Below are 23,328 nucleotides of genomic sequence, written 5' to 3' on the forward strand. Positions count from 1 at the left end.
TTCCGTCTTATGCAGAATTGTTTTCTTCAAAACAATGCCAAGGGGTGGGTCCGGGGGGTCCGGACCCCCCTTCGAGACCACAAATAAAAAAAAATAAGGAAGGACGAAACAAAAAGAAACAAGAAATAGGAAGAATCAGCGTTAAAAATAAAGATAAAAAATAAAGCTAAAATAAAAATAAATTTTTATCATCGCTTCTCTGCACTTACTGCTCCTTTAACTTGTCATTTGAAACAGACAGTAATTGACGGAATAATAAAAACAAAAAAGTTGTGTGGAAAGCAAGTCCTGTTAACATTTGATTCAACAGAGAAAGGAACGCAGATATAAAATATTTTACAAAACATTATTGGATACGTACTTTTTTTTAATAGTTGAGGTCATAATGAAAGGAAAATTGTCATATTTGGATGAACAGAAGAAGGAACGTAGATATTGTAATTTTTTAAAAACATATTTTTATAAATATTCTTTTATTCGAGATTTCTTCATAGTTTGTTACTAAAATACTTACTAACATGCATGGGCGCCGATCCTGGGGGTGGGCCCCCTTGTTGTATTTATAAATATACAATATATTGGCATATTTGAATGCAGTTTGTCTTAAAATCCTCATATATGCCTTCTGCATCTGAATGGACCCCCGAAATTTACATAGAAATCGGCGCCCTTGCTAATATGTCCTAATTTTAAAGTCTTAACAAACCAATATGTGTTGCTAGTAAAATAGTTTAAATTGATCAAGCCCCTGGTGTGATAACCACAATATTTCATATCAAACTCCCCTTCCCCCCATCACGAAATCCTGACTAAACGAACCAATATATGTTACCAGTAAAATAGTTTAGAATAATCGAACTCTGGTGTGATAACCACAGTATTTCATGTCTCGGACCCCCCCCCCCTATTACGAAATCCTGGCTACGTGCCTGTTTGAAGTATTATTAGAGTCGTACTAAAGTCCTGACTACTGCAGGTAACTTGTTTTAGTAGAACTCTTTAGTATGATACTAATTATGCTTTTGAACGGCTCTGCATATTGCCTTCGTTTTTTTAAGGATCGACTATTTCTAAACTTTTTTTTTATTTTTACACAGACGTAAGTGTAATATGGGACCTTCTTCTGTATTAGTCTAGAAGAGATTTGTGAACTGCAACGCAGCGAAAAAATCCAACGGGTTGTGCAATTATCGCAAACTAAAACAAGAATTTGACTCCTACCGCTATGGAATTAGTCCATGGGTCTACAGATTGATTAATCAAATCAAATAAAATCGAGTCTATTTTAGGTCGTTTGGTTTGCGGTCTGTATATCGTTTGACTGTGGCGAAACGTGTTGCTGTGAGTAAACTGTGTATTCAGTGTTGTCAGATGGTGGGAAATTTCCCGCAAAACGGGAAATTCTTAGCGTTGGCGGGAATGCGGGGAATTCTGGTTGAAAATGGGAAATTCTGCCAACTTATATTCCTTTCCATGTCGTCTCTTTTTGACTCCTTGTCTTCATCTCTTTGTACATGGAATAATACAAGGGTTAGAAGCGTTTTTGAAGGTCAAAAGAACCAGAACAGCAAAGGAGGTTTACAAACCGAACCATCTGGAACTGTTTGTTAATCGCGCCAGTATGCATTTTCTGCGAGAGAAAAGAAGGGAGGGAAGGTTTATGGCCTTGGCTTACTATACTTTTGATGGTCAATCATTCACGAAATTTTAGGGTGAAGTGAGGAGCAGAATGCAATATTTGGAAGTAGCATACAAACAAAAGCACACAAATATGCGTATTTATCTCTATACCAAATAAATATGTAGATAGAAAATAGGATTGTCCTATAATATATTTCTCCTCCCCAGGAAAAGATCCTAATGCTGATTGATTGTTCATAGTTATTTGATTTTAATTTAAAGTAATTAATACAATGATTAATTAATCATTAATGATTAATTAATTAATGAATGAGCGATATTCCCTCTTGACGGGAAATTTTGCAACCGATCGGGGAAATTCTGGGCTTTAAACGGGAAGTCTGTTATTCTGAATCTGACAACACTGTGTGTATTCTGTGCTGCTGAAACCCGCTTGGTATGAATTATGTATATCTTGCCTTAAAGGAAGCAGAACTACATACAATTAATCTTGTAATTACTGGATGATAAACTCAATTTAAATGTTCGTAAGGAATTTTGGATTTCAATTTGGAATTTCTATTAATTGACATGTATTTTAAAGATTGTTTACGAAGTAAATGTGAACGGGAAATTTGTTGAGAATAGCACAGAATATAGGTTATAAATATGGTCCTTAAGATTTGTAAACTTTAATGGTAAAATATATTAGTTTATAAAGATTTATATCGAGGAAGATAGTGCCTCGATCTAAAGCAATATGCGTAATCTAAACCTTTACATACCTTGCAATCTTTCAGAAGTATTTATGTGCTATACACTAAGGTTACCAATTGACCGGTATTTTTCGGCCAAGGTAGGAAACAACGTTACTATTCTGAATAAGGCTTGTGTAGTCTTGTTATCGGCTCGCAAGTACTCACAAGTACCCAGTAGGTATATAGTTGAAGGTGCCAGTCTTTCGTTCGAAAAAGATTTACAATTTCTCTAATTTCTGTTAATATTAGGTTAAATTGGGCCCCCTTCATCTAAACATTAATCCTTATATGTAACATTTTGTCCGACTTAATTATAAATTTCAACATTCAAAATGCAATTATTTTTCATTTGTTTCGAAGTACTGGTAAAGTTTAGACACACCATATTTTGCAAGATTTACAGGTAAATTCGATTCTCTGCATGGAAAAGCGTCTATTTATAAAGAACGCATTTCTGCAGGCGGGAGGACTAAATAGCAAGTAATATAGCTGTATTTAATGCTTAGAAGTGTAAAAGAGTTCGCTCGAGCAGACTGTTCTACCAAATAGAAAATTTGTAGGTAAAATACGATGTGAACCATTTTTGTGAACGAATGAGAGTGTGGATATACGTAATTACTGTCAGTGTAAAGCGTATAGGAATTAATTTTTAGTAACAGTGAAAGTATTGTATGTGTAAGTATGCTCTTACACTATCCTCGTTTATCACGTATACCCCTGTCGTTGAAACGCCTGCTCCTTACAGACGCACTTCCTCGGTACCACTCGGGCCCCCCTTGCTGCTCTCCTGCTCTGACTCGGTTAGATGGCTTTCGTGGTTTTTAGTGGCCACCTAGCATATATTGGTTTGTGTTTTATGCACTGTAGATTTTATGCCATGCGCCCACACTGTATTTATGCTAAACCATCCTGAAGTCGATCTGTAAGTAATAATGGAGCTCCTTATTTGGTGCATGCTGTGCTGTGCTATCCTAACCTGGAAATGTAAGAAATGTGTCAAAATTTAGTAGAACCGTCTGCTCGAGTAATGCCGTGTAAAATCATTACAATGCTCTACGACGATTAAATTAAGTGAAGGAATATAAAAGATGACTGTGTTTGGTACCATTTTCCGCCGGTGAAGGATTTCTGCACAATACACGAATCTTGTATTTTATGTTTAAAAGTGTGGTGTTGCTAGCTTGAAGCTAGTACAAGTGTTGTAGGAACTTGTATCACTACGAAAACCACATGTTTTCACTACCCTCGCATACATGGATACCCAGCATTGGCTGCTCCCTTTGGATGCGCCACTACGCACCGCACGGGCTCGTCAGCTTCACCCTGCACTTACTCCGTTAGATATCATTTGTGCTTTTTAATAACCATCTAGCACAGTTTGGTTTGTTTTTGTATTGTAGTTTTTTATAACATATGTCTGGATGTTGTATTTATACGTGAATCGTGGAAGAATTGTAATTTTTCAACTGTTGTTACTAGTTGCCCCATTGAACTTTATCTATGCTAAGACAGATTGCTCAGCGCAAATCTTTTGGAGGGCGAGAAGATGATTAGTGGAAGAATTATTACATTTCAACAATTACTTCAAGTGGTGGGCCTAAACTTAACTAGTAAGGGTTTTCAGAATTTTTTAAGGGGTGCGAGGACCACATTCTGGTTAGTGGGAGTATAGTTTCTGATATCCTTTGCTACATACTCATGCTTATTAGGTAATTTATAATACCTTCTCTTTTGATGTTTCACACTGTGTATATAGAGGTCCGAACTGTGGATACAATTTGTGACGAAACACAGCTAATTTTACTTTTCAGCACTGGTAATGCACACACGTCGAATAACTGTATTCTTATATGTTGTAACAATTACTGAAATTAGAATCCGCTGATGATGCAGATTCTAACAGTCTGTGCTTGGAAGACAATCCAGTGCTAAGTACACTAGTAGTTGTGATACAGTCCAATATAATCTGAATGAGAACTGATCTTTAAAGTAAAAATGCGTAAGTGGCCAGTAAGTGAAGTATGTGGCGTAGCACTAGCACCCTTAAGTGATATCCCAGGTTCGTTTCCCTTACGGTCCTACAGAAAGTACGTAAGAAAAAGTAATTTCGATAATTTATAATAATAATTAGTTTTTTGTATCACGAGTGATGTAGAATATAATTTGTGTTTCTGGGTCCCCTATAAAATAAAAGTATGCAAATTTTAAATTATGTCTCATGCAATCTTTTTCTGCTGGGCCCTGAGTATTGAGCAAGTCTATGTTACGACCAAGTTTACACCAACAGAAGGGGTTGGTATCCTTACAAACATACGAAAAATGGCTCTACTTTCAACCATGAGAACAATCAGTGATATTAGAAAATGATGTAACAAATAAATCTTATTATGCGCATACCCACGACCAGTAACGCGCCTACTATGTATAAATACACTGGTCACGTTATTTTTCCAGTAGTCTGGCCCTGACGCGGAATACATGCAATACTAACTTGTAAAGCCATCTAGGACAGGTTGATGCGCGTTTTTGGCTTGTAGAAAGTTCCAGTGGATGACAAAAACCCCCGATGCTAATCTTAAACCTTATGTTGCAGGTTGCACATTTTGCATATGGCTGTTAATTTTTATGTCGTGATTATGCCAGTGTTTTACTTACTTTTTATTTACTTAGATTTTGGTTAAAATTATATTGATTACAACGTAAAATTCCAAAAGATGCGTGTTATTCATTTGAAATAAAGAATTCACCCAATAAAGTTCAAATCTTACAAGGGTATTGTTAAGAGAGAGCAACTTGAATGATTATTAGGGCTTTGCTATACCAAATAAATTTTCATGTTTTGTATCCTATACTAATTTGGACATGCTTCCTTAAGCTCTCGATTGGGCCAAATGACTGAATTAGCAAAACGTAGTCTATTAACAGTGTCCCAAGTACTCTAAATCATTGTCATGGGTTACAAAGTACCGTATTAATTATTTATAATCCAGGACTTAGATTAATTGGGTTTGTCAGTAGTTGTTATACTAGGAGTTACTTCGATATATGGTATCCATGTGGCGGGATGTTCTAAAATAATGTCAGTTAAATTTGGTTCCGGCAATTAAATTTATCGACGTAGAAAAAGGTGAGCTAAGTAATGAATCGTTGGCTGTAGCATGAGATAAACCATTTAAATCTGTTAATATAGGCCTGAGTCAGGATTATACGATGTGTGACGCATGCGCACACACACACAGCAGAAAGAAAGTACTGCAGGTACAACTTCTTATACCACATTACTGCTTGACGTGGTCGTCCTCTTCGAAGTGTCCTCCCACCGTTCACACGCTTTTATATTCTCTGTTGCCACTCTTGGTAACAATACTGGAAGTCCTTTTCTGTAAATTTGTGTAGGAGGTACTCAGCGGGGGAAGGGGGCGGAGAGAAGGGGTAAATCCAAAAAGCTCATCTCCAAAAATATACTTCAAAACTTGGATTGAAATAATAACCTTAATATGGTTATAATTACTATCTTCAATCATGGTTTTCAACACACGCCTAGTTTCGGAATTTGCTTTAAATACGTATTGATCAAGAGATCATCACCACAACCGAATACCATTGAAAAATAAAAATTTTGGGAATCATATATAACGAATTTTGCGTTCAAATTCGCTGTAACGGTGTTTAACTGTAATCTGGAACGAATAACAATTCGATTACATTCCCTTTGTTTATGTAGTACATACTCGCGTATTACTGCATACGAAATGTCTTTCTCCATGTGTTAATTTAAAATTGACTTGTATCTTCTCAACATTAATGGTAATCAGTTCGAGAAACTTCCGAACTATTCTTGCGTATCTGGTGGAGCATGTAACGCATGGTATGATAATCGTATGTTAGAAAGACCCTTTAATCATAAAATGTAAGATAGTGAATTGGCTACTGGAAACGAGATTTTTTTTTTTTTTTTTTTTTTTTTAAGTGAGGTCAAACCAGGGACCCCATGCGCCAGAGGTTGGCGCTCTTTCACTGAGCCACCGCGACTCCACAAGCGAATTCCATAGTTCCATGTGTAGAATACAGCGTGAATGCTTAAATGGTATATTATGTAGGAATACGGCTTTAAATATAGTACAGAATTTACTAAAATTCAGTCTTACCCAATAAAGCCCATTGGACATTTGTTAATAAAGTTTTTCGCAATCGTGGTAGGAGGAATGGCGTTTTCGACTTGATTGGTTACCTGAGTTTATTCGTTACTTTCTTTCTATGCGAATTTAAAGATTAGATATTAATACTATTTCCTTCTTTTCTTACTTTTTCTTAAGGCTATGGATAGAAGAGTAAAGAAGCTTCCAATCCGAAGGGAAACAAATTTCGATGTTGACGATCACTTGAAGCTTTTAAAACCTTCACCCGAGCTGTTGGACTTTTTTCGGCAGAAACTAGCTTCATTAGAAACTATATATGACGAACTGGAAGAGAAGATAAACCAGTAAGTTACGCGTAACTGTTCTTCCTAATAGTGAAATAAATAATGCCTGTACATATGCATCCCATCAGTTGTTATTTGTGTAGATTTTCCTTCAGTATGAAGTGTCATCTTGTTTCTAATGTTCTGTCTTACGAAACTCCTATACTGATATTGCACTGAATACTAAGTTTTTTATCAAAACATTTAAAATAGCATGCGAATGGCACATTGTAACATGGCTTTTCAGTATTCTTTATTCTCTCTGCTTTAGAGTCTGATGACGAGTTGCCAATGACCTAAAAGCTCTGTTCCTATTTAGTGCTTTCAGAATCTTCTATATATATAAAAGAGAACGCACAAAATCCTTTGTCCGCTCATCACGCTAATACGGCTGAACCGATTTCTTTCATTTTTGGGGGGTTGTTAGGATTTGGACCCTAGATGGTTTTTATCATATCACTTTAATTTTCAATTACCAGTGTCTTGAGATAATTGACCAATCAGGTGTCAATACGTACAAAAAATCCTTTGTCCGCTCATCACGCTAATACGGCTGAACCGATTTCTTTCATTTTTGGGGGGTTGTTAGGATGTGGACCCTAGATGTTTTTTATCATATCACTTTAATTTTCAATTACCAGTGTCTTGAGATAATTGACCATTCAGGTGTCCATACGTACAAATCCTTTGTTATTAGTTCATCATAGGTATAAAAATAAACGTATTTATATGCAACCCGCATGACCCTGTGACTCGGCGGGTTAACATAACTGACAGGCGCTATAAATCACTTGAAAGCGAAAAAGTAAAAATTATCTAAGTAACAAAGTTTATTGCGTTCCGGGATGACCGCAGCGAAGCGGGGCGGGTTGGGGTGACCGCAGCGAAGCGGGGCGGGTTAACATAAATGACAGGCGATATAATGTTAACATTAGTGCAATCTTCTATGGTTTTTATCATATCACTTGAAAGCGAAAAAGTAAAAATTATCTAAGTAACAAAGTTTATTGCGTTCCGGGGTGACCGCAGCGAAGCGGGGTGAACGCTGCTAGTTTTCTATATACGAAAAAGATGAAATCTTTAAGTTTTCCGTCCCATGGTTATGCCGGCTAGACTAAAGGAGACGGTGATGAGGAGAAATGAATGAAATGGTAACATGAAGAAAGTGGGAGGAAACGGGAGAACCCCGAGAAAACCCACGAGCACGGTGCCTGTCCACCACAAAGCTCACTTGGCGCAAGCTGGGATCAAACCCAGGACCCAGGTGAACGCTCTAACATTGAGCCACTGCGCCTCCGATTTTCTATATGTATGTTCTTTAGTATAATTTATGCTTTGATTCATATAATAGGAAGTGGGTAGCGTAGTCGCTAACGCTCTCGCCTTCGGTGCGACCGGTCCCGGGTTCGATTCCCGGTGGGGGCACTCGGTCGAAAAAGTGAAAACGCTTTTTCAGGCCAGCCACCCTGAATGAGGTTTTCCTGGGTTTTCCTCATTCACACCAAGCAAATGCCGGGGTGGTACCTAACTTATGGGTCCCAGGCCGCTTCCTTCGTTCCCCAATCCTTTCTTCCTTCCCTTTCCCTGGATTGTGTGCTGGCCGAGGCATGGCATCCCTCAAAAACGTGAAGGGCTAAACAACATGAAGGTTATGAAGAAGGGAACCTGCTAGTAATGGAGACTGAACCACAATTTCGGCTTGAGTCGGGTGTAGTTGGCGGGTACACAGACCATATGCGAGATGTACTCTCATAGCCGTTCCCCACCAATCCAAGAGAGCTGAATTTATGGACCACGCCATCTAAGATGTATTTATGGTTTTAAATGTTTCTTTTTTAAGTTTTACGTCCCACAATTATGCCCTTTAATTAAAGGACAGCGTAAGGTATGTACTATGTTCATCTTGTGTCGATACCCATTAGACTTTATTAAAACAATATGGACTTTTGTTATCGCTTTATAATCAATTTCGAGAAGACTTTTATATCATTATGATTTATTTGATTGCCTTGTTGTTCTTTATTTATTCAGCCCTTTTGCTTGCAGGTGTAGAACAATATGTGAACAGACCTACAAGTTGACCCAAGAGCTGTCTGCTAGGAATGAAGAAGTTCAGTGTTTACAACAAACTGTTAGTGATCTCCAGGTGTATCTTTTTAAAGAGAGAGAACAGGTCCTTCGATTAAAAGCTGAAAATGATAGATTGCAGGTAGGGGCAAAAGTTATTAATATTAGGCTTTAGAGATTAATTTGTATATACCTACTGAGATATTAACTTACATTTCCAGTTTGCAGAGTCAGAAATATGGCTGAGCGTTTGATTGGATGATGTGCTGTCACTATTTGGTTTATTGGAAATGGAATAATGGTATTTTAATGACAAATATTGAAAGTGAAAAAATGAAATGACATCTTTCAATGTAACGTTCCACGAAAATGGCTTTTAGGTTAAGGGAGACGATGATTAAGGCAAGTCAATGATGATGGAAGAACCGGTGGGATGATAATGTTGGAGGAAACTGGAGCATCTCTAGAAACTCTAGAGACACGATATTTTCCGCTACAAACTTACTTGCCCGGGGATCTAACCACGGACCTCACACATTGCACAGCAGAGGTAAGCGCTGTACCACTGAGGCACCGTGCACCCACTCACCCCACAAAGTATTGAAAGTAAGAACAAAAGCGTTGTAATTTAGCCGAAAGGCAATTAAAGTTAAAAGAAAAATAAGATTGCTTTTGCTTTTATTGCTTTAAAATTCGAGCAAAACACCATCAATCTGTGTTTCGAGCACATAGCTGTACTCGTGATCAGGACAAAGGCAAAAGAAATTTTTTTTTTTTTTAAATAAAAGCACATATTAGGAACTGTGATACGAACGTGTGATGGCAACAAGTTATTGGAAATTCCATTATATTATTAACCTTCTTTTTACCAAGTGGGGTGCAAACACACCCCAGTGCTTATTATTCTGTTGCTACTGACGTAAAAATATTTCTACAAAGATGAGATGCAACGACTTTAATTATTTATATGTATGAAATATTTTTATGGGTAAGGCAATTGTACTACATGAATGTCTTCTCATTCTATACAAATTATTAGAGTGGGGTGCAAGTACACCTCACTTGGTAAATGATGTTACTTTTTAAATATGCATTATTTTCCTCAACGACCACTAGATGGTAGCTCATTTTAGCTTTCTTTTCATGGTTAATTGTCTCTATTGTACAATTATCATGCACAAATATGGAAATGTAGTGAAAAGTTACCTTTCTTCTCTGTCTTATGCTCTATTTAGAAGGCAAATTAGTTGTAAGTATTACACGAACGTTACTTCTCTCGAATGTTAGTGATAACTTTTTAGTATTTTTGGATCCATTGTGGGAGCAAGAAAGAAGGATTAGAAGCAAGAACGAAACCACGAAAGAAATATTTTCCTGTTGAATTGAACCAAGGAAGATGTGCAAAGTGTCCTCGCTCCACGGACAGAAATTTCGAACAAAATGTGACGTTTGTGGCAGTTTTATTGGCAAAGATCACTCAACAAAGAAGATTGTGTGCGAAGAATGTTAGTGTTTGCAATGATAGGAATAATCTTCTGTATTTGAGTGTATAATAGCCGAGTAATTTTGTCACAATATTGGAATCTTGTTTATCTGCTTATTTGCAGAGGAATATTAACATGTATTTTGCACAAAATTCAAGCTATACTGTATTTATGAGAAAATATACGAAATATATTACATTATTTTATATGTCGAAACACTAACTATGCAATAAAAGTTCCATTTCAACATTTATATATTTTAATACTTAAATATTTAATTACAAATAGCGATTTATGTGTGGGGTGCATTTGCACCCCACTCGGTAAATAAGGTGAAACATTTAAGTTGGTAAAAAGAAGGTTAACCGACTTCAAGAAAAGAGGAACTTCTCAATTCGACTCGTTTATGTGTATTGTTAACCTGGGTTGTTACTTTCTTAAAATTTACTTTGAAATAGAGCATTTTGAGTAGATTTAGATTGGTAGCATTAGCTTAAAGTACATCTTACATTACTTTTTTGCTAATGTTAAATGAACGCACCTAAAATGTGCTATGAGGTACTTTTGGGGATTTTTACCTCTATTTTGGATGTTCACTACGGAATTTATTGTTATTAGTATTATTATTGGTAAATGAAGTACAATGTGATGGTTTTCCGAATTGGATACTGAAAAAGAGCCCTAAACTTCAAATCAACGAACTTACTAATAACTTCCCCACAGAGAGTCAAATTAGGATCATGCTCATAAAGCGTGGACTCCAAATTGCTACAGACATGCATTTTCATGTCGATTTCGTTAAGAATATTGGTCACTGGCATTAGGAATGTGTGAAACGTATCAATAAAATACCCACTGATGCACAAGATTCGGATCATTACCCTATACATTTAACAATTATATATATATATATATATATATATATATATATATATATATATATATATATATATATATATATATATATATATATATATATATATATATCCCTACTGCAGCAAAGGGAAAGGTGGTTATAGTAGTTTTCTTACAACTAATTTTGTTGAAAAATAATTAAAGCTATCCTTTTCTCCCTTCACACTTCTGCTTGATTAGCACTTTGTGTAATGTTCTCAAGCAGAAAATGTCTTTAAATATGAAAAAGAAAAAAAAAAACCTTGTGCCTTAAAACAATCTTCACTTCTTGGCCTTCTGTTTGTCGGCGCTTGAAGCTTGTGTGTGGTTCGTGTGCTGGGCAAGGGCGGGAATGGACGACTGCACAGGGAGGTGTTGTCAATAGTAGATATACTTGAGCCAGAGGGAACATTATACATTCCGCCGGTGTACCTGGTCCCTCCAGAATGTCCACATACCGATTGGCATTCAGGAATCCTCTTATGTGGAGTAATAGTTCGAACGATGCCAAATTGTGAAGACACTCCCGACATAATAGTTCCACCACCACCTTGACATGTGGAATCTATGATTTCATGGTGCTGTCGCCAGATTCGAATTTTCTTGACGGCGCGATGTAACCTATATCAGACCTCATCACTTTAGGTTATCCGTTTCTATTGTTCTATGCTCCATTTTTTGTGTCTTCAAACCTATGCAAGGCGTTCAGTCCGATGGCGGCATGTGAAGAGGTGTACTCAGGTTGGTCTTAGTCTGCGGCTCCTGAAGCCAAGACGATACAGGGAACATCGAACTGTCCGTCTACTAATATTTCGGATGAAACCTCCATTCAGCTGGAATGTGATTTACGACAGGGTCTGACCCCTATTGATTCGTACGGTACGACTCAACTAACGCAGTCCACGTTGATTGAGAGTGCACTTTGACCGGTTCCTGGATGTCTTCTCTGCATTTGCATAATCTCGACACAACTGTAGTACGCGAGAACCCCAGTTGATTCGCAATCTCTAAAATGTAGTACTCTATTTGTCCAGCGCTAACAATCTGCCATCGGTAGAATATGTCTTAGCCCCGTTCTTTTAACATTCTGCTTGTCACAGCTACCGCGTCTTGCAGCCACAGATCCTGCCTATTTGTATCCCCAATGCAAGTATTAGGGGCAACGTTTATGGGGACTTGACAATGCGAGAACTTCAGTCAGATGTGCTTAATTCAGTGGCACATCAGTGTATAATATATAATAAAATCGCTGTAAATGCGTTTGTGAAACGTGCTGAATCGTTGTAATTGTAATAAATATTTTCTTTGCAGCTGAAGGCTTTTGAAGATAGGAAGAAAATAGACTTTCTTTTGATGCTGAACGGAACAAATGAGGAGGAGTTAACGTATTACTTAAAAGTTCCTCGGAAGATTGTCACCCCGAAGTTGCCTCCTGGGGTAAAACGTAGAAGTAAAGTGACACATCCATCAACCAGTAAAGCAGGTAAGTGCTTTGTTACATTACTGTGTTTCTTTTGAACTAAAGGGCTGCCTGTCGTTTCTAAAAGGCAGGCGAATGATACTCCGCCTGCCATTGTGTCTTTTTCTTTCGTGATTTTTTTCTTTCCTATTCTGCAACACTAAATGACGAGCCGTTCATAGAGTATAAGCTAAATCTGGCATTGTTATATAAAATTGTTCAATGCGAAAGGGCCTATCCAGTTGCAATGATGTGAACAGACTTTGGAGGAGATGGCTGAAATTCAGCTCAAATGTAGAAGAGACTATGTTGATTCTATATTCGAAAAGCAAATTGTTCTAAAATGTATGAAACATAGTAAAAAATCACGAAACATGAACGTTGAAGTCAATGGAAAAGCAATAAAAAAATGAAGTCGCCCACATATCTCAAAAACTATAAGAAGAAGATAGGTAATTGAAAGCTTATTGCAAAGACATAATGAAGAGCGTATGAAAGATGTATAGCACGTAAGATAAATATGGGTAGAACATTGTCAAAAGTCAAGTTGTTTGAGTGAACTCAATAATAATGATAAAGTATATGCATCTTTTGCGAATTACCCAGGGCACCCCACGCGGATGCTACATGTTTGAAATATGTCACATCTGGATTTGGAATCTCCAGACTCGATTTAGCATGCAACGTGAGTTTTGACCTGATTACGTGACACAGTCTGGTCCTTATGGCAAACCGGATAGGCCTTTTAGTCCAATGCGGATCTTGATCCTATCTTCCACTTGGCAAGGTACTAATAATATTTATTATTAAGGAATAATATAAAAGAGAACGCACAAATCCTTTGTTAGCTCATCACGCTAATACGGCTGAACCAATTTCTTTCATTTTTGGGGGGTTATTAGGATTTGGACCCTAGATGGTTTTTATCATATCACTTTAATTTTTAATTACCAGTGTCTTGAGATAATTGACCATTCAAGTGTGCATAACGTACAAATCCTTTGTTAGTTCATCATAGGTATAAAAATAAACGTATTTATATGCAACCCGCATGACCGTGTCACTCGGCGGGTTAACATAAATGACAGGCGCTATAATGTTAACATTTACTGCAATTTGAAAGCGAAAAAGTAAAAATTATCTAAGTAACAAAGTTTATTGCGTTCCGGGGTGACCGCAGCGAAGCGGGGCGGGTTAACATAAATGATAGGCGATATAATGTTAACATTTACTGCAATCTTCTATGGTTTTTATCATATCACTTGAAAGCGAAAAAGTAAAAATTATCTAAGTAACAAAGTTTATTGCGTTCCGGGGTGACCGCAGCGAAGCGGGGTGAACGCTGCTAGTTAAGGAATAAAAATAATTGATAATTACTTTGGCAGATAAGTGAATTAGATTTAGGATGTAATAATGGATCCATGAAAACATTAAAAACACTAACAGTGACACATGGCCGGTCCTTTTCATTTTTCTATACATATAAAAATGAAATGTAAAAATGTTTGACGGCTGTCTCCTAGATCGCTGGACTTATTTTGATATATTTTTTTGAATAGTGGATCATGTTATATTTAGGATGTTTTCACATTAGTTTTCCTGAAGGGTTTATTCTAAAGGGGGTAGAGTTGGTTCAAAAATGTTTATGAAAAACACACTATGTTACGAGTCCGTTAAGTTAGAAAGGTGAAGCTCGGTATATAACCCCCTCATTAAACATAAGGAGACACGTTTCAAAAGCCCGTTTTAAAGGGAGAGAGGGGTATTTTCTATATATATATATATATATATATATATATATATATATAAAATAATGACTGTAACTGTGTTCATGACTACTACCTCCTAGGCGCTACATTGTACAACGAGATACTTTGTATCGGTTGATAATTACTTGTATCTTGGGCAGAAAGTGCTTCTACACAAGCACTATACCTGATATAATGTTAACTAAAAATAACAAAAGAAGAATGTTTTAATATATGTAAGAAATATACATTATTATTGTATAGTTGGTTGCTATGTAGTTGTTTATAGATACTCAATGGACATGTTTGTGATTGCAAGTCAGTTTGTGTGAATATACGTTAAAAGAGAATCAACGAATAAATGATCTAATACTTATCATGGACTTGTAATTTCAGTAGAAAAGGTGATAATACTAGTGAATATAATTACGGAAGATATTTTAAGGTGTAAACAATTATTGCCACTAAAGATTTACTTATATTATTAGCCGAACCAGGGTTGACGACTACCTTTGGTGAGTCGTTGTAAAATTTTTGGTTTACCTCACCCGGGATTCTTGTAAATTCATATCCCGAAGTCTAAAGTAAGGGTGAATTTACCTCTGTAAGAAGGTTCATGAATACGAACTCAACTATTCTCAGAAGTGGCAGAGTAATCACAAGAAAAATTATGATCGGTGAGATAGTAGAGAATGAAACTGTTGACAGTGTTAACAACGAGCAAAATATAGCTCCCATTACACCCGAAATGTTGACATTAGAAGACAAAATTTTAATGGCATTACAGCGACAGGAACAAAGCCGAAAAGACGATTTAGAAGCCATGAAGCAAAATTTGGCTCAGATGTCCAACGAATTAAAACAAACGGTCCAGCAAAAATCCGAAGAATTAAGTAGACGATTGGAGCACATAGATCAAAAGTCAGAAGAATTGAGTAGAAGATTAGAGCATATAGATCAAAAGTCAGAAGAATTGAGTAGAGGATTAGAGCAAATAGATCAAAAATCAGAAGAGACGAAACAATCTGTTATCCAGGCGGTGAGAGACATCACATTACAGTTTGATGAAAAGCTAAAAAGATTATCTGAAGATTGCCAGGATAATTACAACCATGTAATCCAAGAAGTCAATTGTGTAAAAAAGGATTTGGAAGTAATAGAATCTTCTGTTCGTCAGCAAAAGATTCAGGTCACAGATAATTCTAACCAAATACGTGTAAATACTCAATTGATATCTACCTTACAAGAGGAAATTAGGACGTTACAGACTAAGGACAACGCATATCACAACAACATGGTTAATGATCGTTTGGAGTTCCCTTGTTCACGAGAGATGACCTCGCATTCACCCGCAGCAGATCAACGTGGACCTTACGTTATCTCTTCTTCAAGTAATCCATCCGATGAGGACATTATTTTGGAAAGAATTCATCCAAGGAATACAGATGGGCGGAAAAGAGATGGTGGAACCACGCATAACGCAGTAGGTAGAAATTGTCACTCAACACGAACACGAAATGGTGAAAGGAATATAAAGTTAAGTGTAAAGATGAGCGAAATACGTGCTATGAGTAAGTTTAGTGGTAAATGTAATGAAAATGCTACTTCTTTCCTAGAAAAATTTCAGGATGAGTGCAGTATAATGTGTATAGATAAATCGCAATATATGAAACTAATCCCTCATTTATTACTCCCACCATGTTCTTTATGGTTTAAAGCAGTACGGGATCACGTCAATACATATGAGGAATTCAAAGCAGCACTGATTGCAAATTACGAAAACGACTTTTTACTTGCAAACAGAGATGCCACGATTAGAAACCAACCTTTTAATCCTCGCTTGCACAAATCTGTTGTTGATTTTGTTGTAAATACGTATAACGAATTAAAAGTCGTAAATCCACTGCAATCGGAATCTAGAGTGATTGCATCTATTCGAAATCTACTACCGTTTAAATTACAACAAATCCTGTTTTCTACGCAATGCATGAGTTTTAATCACCTATTAATGCTTGTCCAATGTTATGAAACTCATTACCATGCACAGAATCATCAAGCGGGATTAGGCAAAATTAAAAACAATTCAGATCACCTTGTACCTGTTCGGAATCTAAATATCCGTAATGTGAACGATACGGAACATAACCTAAGTCGAGTAAATTTAAACAATCAGAACGAGCAAAATAGACAAAGATATGATGGGAATCCACCTAACCTAACCAATCGTGACAATAATTGTCAGATCACTTAATCGAAGTAGACTCAAAAACAGTCGAAATACATGGCGAAATTCCAGAAATACAGTAAACTACATGGATAGACGTAATCGTAATTCAAGAGATGGCACTTCGTATCAAAATCAAAACAATGACGCAATTCATGTACAAAATAATGCGGAACATAATCACGATTGTGCAATACAATGTACTTTATTAGAATCATATGCAAGTACGAATTTAAACTGACTACAGTTGATGTAGTAAGGATTAAACCCATATCAGTTATAGATTCTTATGAACATTTTATCTTCAAATTTATGTGTTAATGTCAATAATGAAAACAACCCTTATGACTTTGAAGTACAACACATTAAAGGAGTAGGTAATGGACCCGTAGATACTTTATTACGTCTGTTTCAATAAATGATAATTTTTAAATGATTTTAATTCTTTCTTGTTAATGTGAAGAATTATAATTCGCTTCATAATTGATTAAAAGCAAAGGTTATTTATATTATATTGATTTGTGTTGAAACTTAATTGTCAAAGATTATGTTAAGTATAAGGTTCATTCTATTAAGCTAATTATCCGACGACTGTCTACATGCGCCACCTTATATGTTACTCGAATAAGATTCTCTGTATTCTGACGCCTCATTGATACGATGTATACATTAAAAATATCATCTAACGTAGTTGTTATATAATGCGCCCTAGAAAGATCAAACATTGTTAACATCACCGTTTTTAATAATGATTGAAACTGTTGATCATTGTAATGTGTTTTAAAATGTAATTATCTCTTACATTTTTTTGATTTCGCACCCTTCGTTGATTATATTAGTAAGCGACGACGTTTTTATAATAAAAGATAAATATTAAAGGAATAAAAGACTTATTATAAATGTATTTATATGAAGGAAACTTAATGAAGTTATATACGAGGGTCGATCAAAATGTAAAGTACATAATTAATATAATATCATTATTATAAACGGACCAGTGGTTCTTAAATATAAAAATCAAGCTACCTTGTAACTTTTATATTCAGTCCCATCATCGGGCGACATTTTATACAACGAGATACTTTGTATCGGTTGATAATTACTTGTATCTTGGGCAGAAAGTGCTTCTACACAAGCACTATACCTGATATAATGTTAACTAAAAATAACAAAAGAAGAATGTTTTAATATATGTAAGAAATATACATTATTATTGTATAGTTGGTTGCTATGTAGTTGTTTATAGATACTCAATGGACATGTTTTTGATTGCAAGTCAGTTTGTGTGAATATACGTTAAAAGAGAATCAACGAATAAATGATCTAATACTTATCATGGACTTGTAATTTCAGTAGAAAAGGTGATAATACTAGTGAATATAATTACGGAAGATATTTTAAGGTGTAAACAATTATTGCCACTAAAGATTTACTTATATTATTAGCCGAACCAGGGTTGACGACTATCTTTGGTGAGTCTTTGTAATTGATTCTTGGTACATGAGTGAGCCATGACTTAGGTTTGTACCATGTTATCGTCACGGGGGCAGGAAGGAGGCGACATGTAAAAATAATCGAAAACTACGGATATTAATGGCCAATCCATAATTTTAGAGGTTGCAAAAATGAATAGGAACACTCCTGATACCCTTTAAGCTCAATTTCCATAAACCTATTCTTGCCGTGCGAAAACCGGGCATTTCAGTTAAGATATATATATATATTTAAACTTTTGGTTTCTTCTTTTTTTCCACAGCTCAATGACAATCCGTTCGTGATTTGAAATTCAGTGGTATCAATTTTTATTTTAATTTTCCTATGCCCACGCAAGGATTCCATTGTTCTAGCTGTGCATAAGTATATACATGATTCTTTTTATAATTTGGAATATGTATGACTTGCAAGCTGCTTCTATAATGTTAAACAATCTTGGGCTATATTTAATTATTTAGTAGCTTTTTTGAGGTAATACTTGTTATCTTATAAATAATGAAACTTAAAGATAAGTGCGTTAACATGTTAATAATTATACCAAATTCTATTTTAAACTCTGAATCAAAAGAAGAACCTTCGGAGAACTTCGAGTCTACAGTGCTGCAGCTGCAGATTGAAGCGTTAAGTGCACAGTTAGAAGAGCAGTCTCGATTATATTGTGAACAGTCGTTAGCGTTATTACGAGACAGAGAACTAATATTGAAAGAAAAAGATGTTGAACAAAGAAAGCTGACGGAACAGATAAAAGATTTTTCAGAAAGGTAAGTGTTAGATGCCGAGAACGATGTTGCAGCACAGTAGTGGCTTGGTTTGACACATAACTTTTTAAACTTTTACATTTATTCGTAATATCGAAAAATCTATTTAATTTTGTAATATAAATATTTTTGGGTCTTCAAAGCAGGAACCAGAAATAATTATATACGAGGGACGTTCAAGTTATACCGGGACTTCCAATTTTATGGATTATAAAGAAGGATGCTAGCATGGCGTTACTATACGCAGTAGTAAGTGGAAAGTGTATCATAGAACACATAGGCGACACACGTGTCACAGGTCAGTCTAGAGACCCGGTAATTAAGGTGACAGAAGGTGGAATATCGTGTTGGTGCGTGGATGGAACAGGATGTAGTGATTAAGTTAACTTGTGAACTAAGGCATAAAATCCGCAAATATTTATTGAAATCTTCAAGCACAGTATAGTGGTGGTACACTCACTCGCAGTACGATATTTGAATTAAGTAAATGTTTCATAGATGACCGTACCAGTGACGACCCCAGCCATGCTGTTTCCACCCCACACCTGTCAGTCCTGTGAGCATTCGACGCGTGGAACAAGTGAGCCTGGATAATCGATGCATAACCTGTCGTCAGATTGTACGAGAGACTAATTTTTCTGTGGAAACTGTGAACACAATTGTTCACGCACGTTTATATTTTCATAAAAGTTAGCACACTCTGGGTACGAACACAGCTTTCCGCTTTTTGATCAAGACAGAAAAGTTGAAGGAGCGTTTGGATAGGGAAGGCACTGCTTTTCGGGGTCGCATCATTACATAGCCGATCAAGTGAAGTGGATTTTCCTGGGACTCTTTAGAGATTACTGACAGATCTTATCTTACCAAAGCTTTCTAGGCATTAGTTAAACAATGGGATAGCTTGGGGCTCCGCGTTTACTCGGTTTACGGCCTCACACCTCTTACACCAAGAATTCTACCAAATTTCAAGTATCTAAAAGAGATTGTATCCCAAGAAAACGCCCATTAAAATAACATGGGGATTTCTTCATCTCCCTTTAGACCCCTTAAAAACTAAAAGTATTCACTTTTGGCAGTTTTCCTCTGGGTTAGTCCCAGGAGGCTGCAATCATGTCAAATTTAATCATTGTAGCCCTACAGGAAGTGCTTAAACATTTTGGGGTATAGAGGTCCCACATAAATAACATGAGAAAGATTTTTAAGTTCCGATAAACCACTCTAAAATTTGAAATTTTTATTTTTAGTAATTTATTTAGGTAACGCTAACAAAAACTTACAAGCATACCGAATTCCAAGTATTTATCCCAATTCCAACTATTTAAAACATGAGATTACAAGTCCAAAAAGGCCCATTTAAGTAACATAAGGAATTTCTTAATTCATCCCCCTTTTACGTCCCCTAAAAATTAAAGATGTTCACTTTTGGCAATTTTCCTGTCGGTTAGTCCTGAAAAGTTAGTCATGCCAAATTTCAAATTTCCACGTTAACCGGAAGTACCTGTTATTTTATGTCAGTTAGATCTCGGTTTGACTTGAACGCCCATCGTATTTTGATATATTGACTTAAAGGTCTATGTGAACAGAATTGTTATCCGAATAAAGTTAACCCTTCAGAGTTTCCAAACTTGTAGTCTAGGCACTATTTGTAGACTCCTTATTATTTTTGTGTGCACATGGTCCTTGCTTTGATTGTCAGTAGCTTTCTAAATAACATTTGAGAAAGAATCATACGAATAATAAAATGAAATCTTCTGTGATGAGCGGAATATATTGCTGAAATGGAAAGTACACGAGAGATTCAAAATTATAGTCGGGAAGAGACTTGAACAAAGCAAGAAATGAGAGGATAATGTAAAAACAGGTTGCACGTAATTTTCACAGAAATATACACTACCCCCGAAAAGTTTCCGGACAAACACGAAATAAAGAAATTTTCAAAATGTAACAAAAGAAAACCTTACAATTTGGTTACAAATGAAAGGTGAAACATTTTAGAATCCGTCGGGAGAAAAGGTTTTGGCCTATTGTGGCCAAAAATAAACTTAAATATCGCGCCGTTGTGATCGTGCATTACGTACGCGTGCGATACAAAACGGCCATTACATTGCAAATTGAAGGTCGAACACACAATAAATGCCTCATAGGTGTCTCTTAAGCTGCTCTGTCTACTTCTCTCCCAGACCTCACTGTTGGGAGTTGTCTATTGCACGCTAGTTGTTTGTGTGTTGAAGTGAGGTGTAAAGTGTTCCCTATTAGTCAGCATAATGCGCCGTACGAAAAGGGAATTCGGCATTGAAACGAGAGCAAAAATTGTTACTTTACGTGAAGAAGGCTATACAATACAGGAAATAGCCGCAAAAGTGAAAATACCCCATACTACAGTACATGATACCTTAAAACGATTTGCTGAAACAGGATAAAATCGCTCACGAGCAAGATCTGGACGACCTAGAGCTACTACTGCAAGGGAGGACAAGTACATTATAGTGACAAGCAAACGCAACAGGTTAAAACAGTGCCCCAAATACAATCTGAAGTGAACGAAACTCGCGAAAAGCCGATCAGCTATGAAACTGTCCGGACGCGGTTAGTTACTACGCGACTAAACGGTCGTGTAGCAACTAGGAAACCGCTCTTGCGCCCTAAAAACAAAAATAAGAGATTGTTGTAGGCAAGAAAATTTGCAAGCTGGGGGCCAGAGCAATGAAACAAGTGCTTATTTACTGACGAATCAAAGTTTGAGCTCTTCAGTCATAGACGCAGGGTTTTCGTGCGTCGCTCCAAGGGCGAAAGACTGCTTCCGTCGGGTATTTTGCCAACGGTAAATCACGGGGGTGGTTCTGTGATGGTGTGGGGTTGCTTTGGTAAGAATCAAGTGGGGGATTTAGTGCAAATACAGGGTGCAATGCAGAAAGAACAGTACCATCAGATTTTGATCAGACACGCAGTGCCATCTGGGAAGAGGTTCGTTGGTCATGGTTTCATCATGCAGCAAGACAATGACCCAAAACACACATCCCGACTTTGTAGAGGGTATTTGTCAGCAAAAGAGCAACAGGGAGATCTCAAGAATATGATGTGGCCCCCACAATCATCGGATTGTAATCCAATTGAGTTACTGTGGGATGAGCTTGATAGGGCAGTTCGAAAGATGCGCCCCTCTAGCGAGAAACATTTATTTGAGTGTCTTCGCAAAGCGTGGATAGGAATCAAGCCCGAAACTCTACAGAAACTAATACGGCGAATGCCCAAAGTCTGTAAAGCTGTTATCACAGCACGTGGAGGCTACTTTGATGAATCAAAGATTTAAATTTTTGACAAAACAATGGTCCATTTCTGTTAAATTTCTCTCAAATATATATTGTAGGTTCCAGATAAAAATAAATTCCAGTGATATGTCTTTGTTTTTTCTCGAATACACATAAAGTATACGTAAACCTACTTTGTACGGAAACTTTTCGGGGGTAGTGTATATATTTAAATAAGTTAAACTTTTGATGTTGTTTTTATTTTTATTTGAACTTAGTTTCATTCTCATCAGTTATAATAAATTAAGGCATTGTATAATCATTCTGGTGTAATTTTAATTATTGCATTGCTATAATTTTATTTTTCCATATATGTTTCAAAGTTAAGTTTAATTCAAATGTATAAACTAAACCATTTTCTTATTTTTTTTTTTTTTTCTTCACGTGTTTATTGTAATAATGTTTTGCAAATTTCACTGAATTTAAGATCATCTTCATTCAAGGTGTTGTCACGTAGTTTTATGTTTGTTGCTTTTCTACAAGTAGTAAAGTATCTGAGTCCCTGTTGAGTACCATCCTGTTGAAACCTCATATGTTCATTTTCAACAAAATAGTTTGTTCCAAGGAAGGGGTACACGAAGCTTCTGCTTAACGCTTGCTATTTCTATAATACGTTTTCACATTCAAAACGCGTTGTTCTTTCGTGTAGTGCTCCATATCTACTAATGGCATTACTCGAGCAGATGATTCTACCAAAAAATTGGAAAGATTTCTTACATTTTCACGTTAGATTAGACCTTTCAGGTTGGTTCTACCATTCAAAATGCATTTCCATATGCTGTGCACTGACAGAAATTACTTCTATTTACACTCTCATTCCTTCACTAGAAATGTTTCACATCGTATTTTACCTATATATATATATATTAATATATATATTATTTAGTAGAACCGTCTGCTCGAGTGAACCCCTACTAACCTGCAATACTTATCGTATCGTGGAATCAACAGTGTTGCTAGCCCAACAAGAAGGAGTGCTGCGCAAATTAAAACCTACTTTTCCATTTGATTTGAGTATGACTTCCAGATACGGTCATTATCAATATTTATAA

General features: G+C 36.3%; 1 protein-coding gene across 4 annotated transcripts in view; it reads left to right on the forward strand.

Moving 5' to 3' along the window:
* Positions 1 to 2,038: 2,038 nt before the first annotated feature.
* The window catches only part of LOC145687937 (coiled-coil domain-containing protein 77-like), a 39,420-nt gene continuing 18,130 nt past the window's right edge, over positions 2,039 to 23,328 (forward strand). For 2 of the 4 annotated variants that reach the window (XM_081761510.1, XM_081761507.1), the window contains exons 1-5: positions 2,046 to 2,168; positions 6,695 to 6,861; positions 8,887 to 9,049; positions 12,597 to 12,768; positions 18,764 to 18,971. In XM_081761510.1, coding sequence (XP_081617636.1) covers positions 2,163 to 2,168; positions 6,695 to 6,861; positions 8,887 to 9,049; positions 12,597 to 12,768; positions 18,764 to 18,971 — 716 coding nt within the window. In that variant the 5' untranslated portion in view covers positions 2,046 to 2,162. Of the gene's footprint in view, positions 2,169 to 6,694; positions 6,862 to 8,886; positions 9,050 to 12,596; positions 12,769 to 18,763; positions 18,972 to 23,328 lie in introns of all 4 variants that reach the window. The other 2 variants (XM_081761508.1, XM_081761509.1) reach the window with 2 other exon arrangements.

Source organism: Thermobia domestica, chromosome 6 (genome assembly GCF_964235325.1).
Source record: "Thermobia domestica chromosome 6, izTheDome1.hap1.1, whole genome shotgun sequence".
Lineage (NCBI taxonomy): Eukaryota > Metazoa > Arthropoda > Insecta > Zygentoma > Lepismatidae > Thermobia > Thermobia domestica.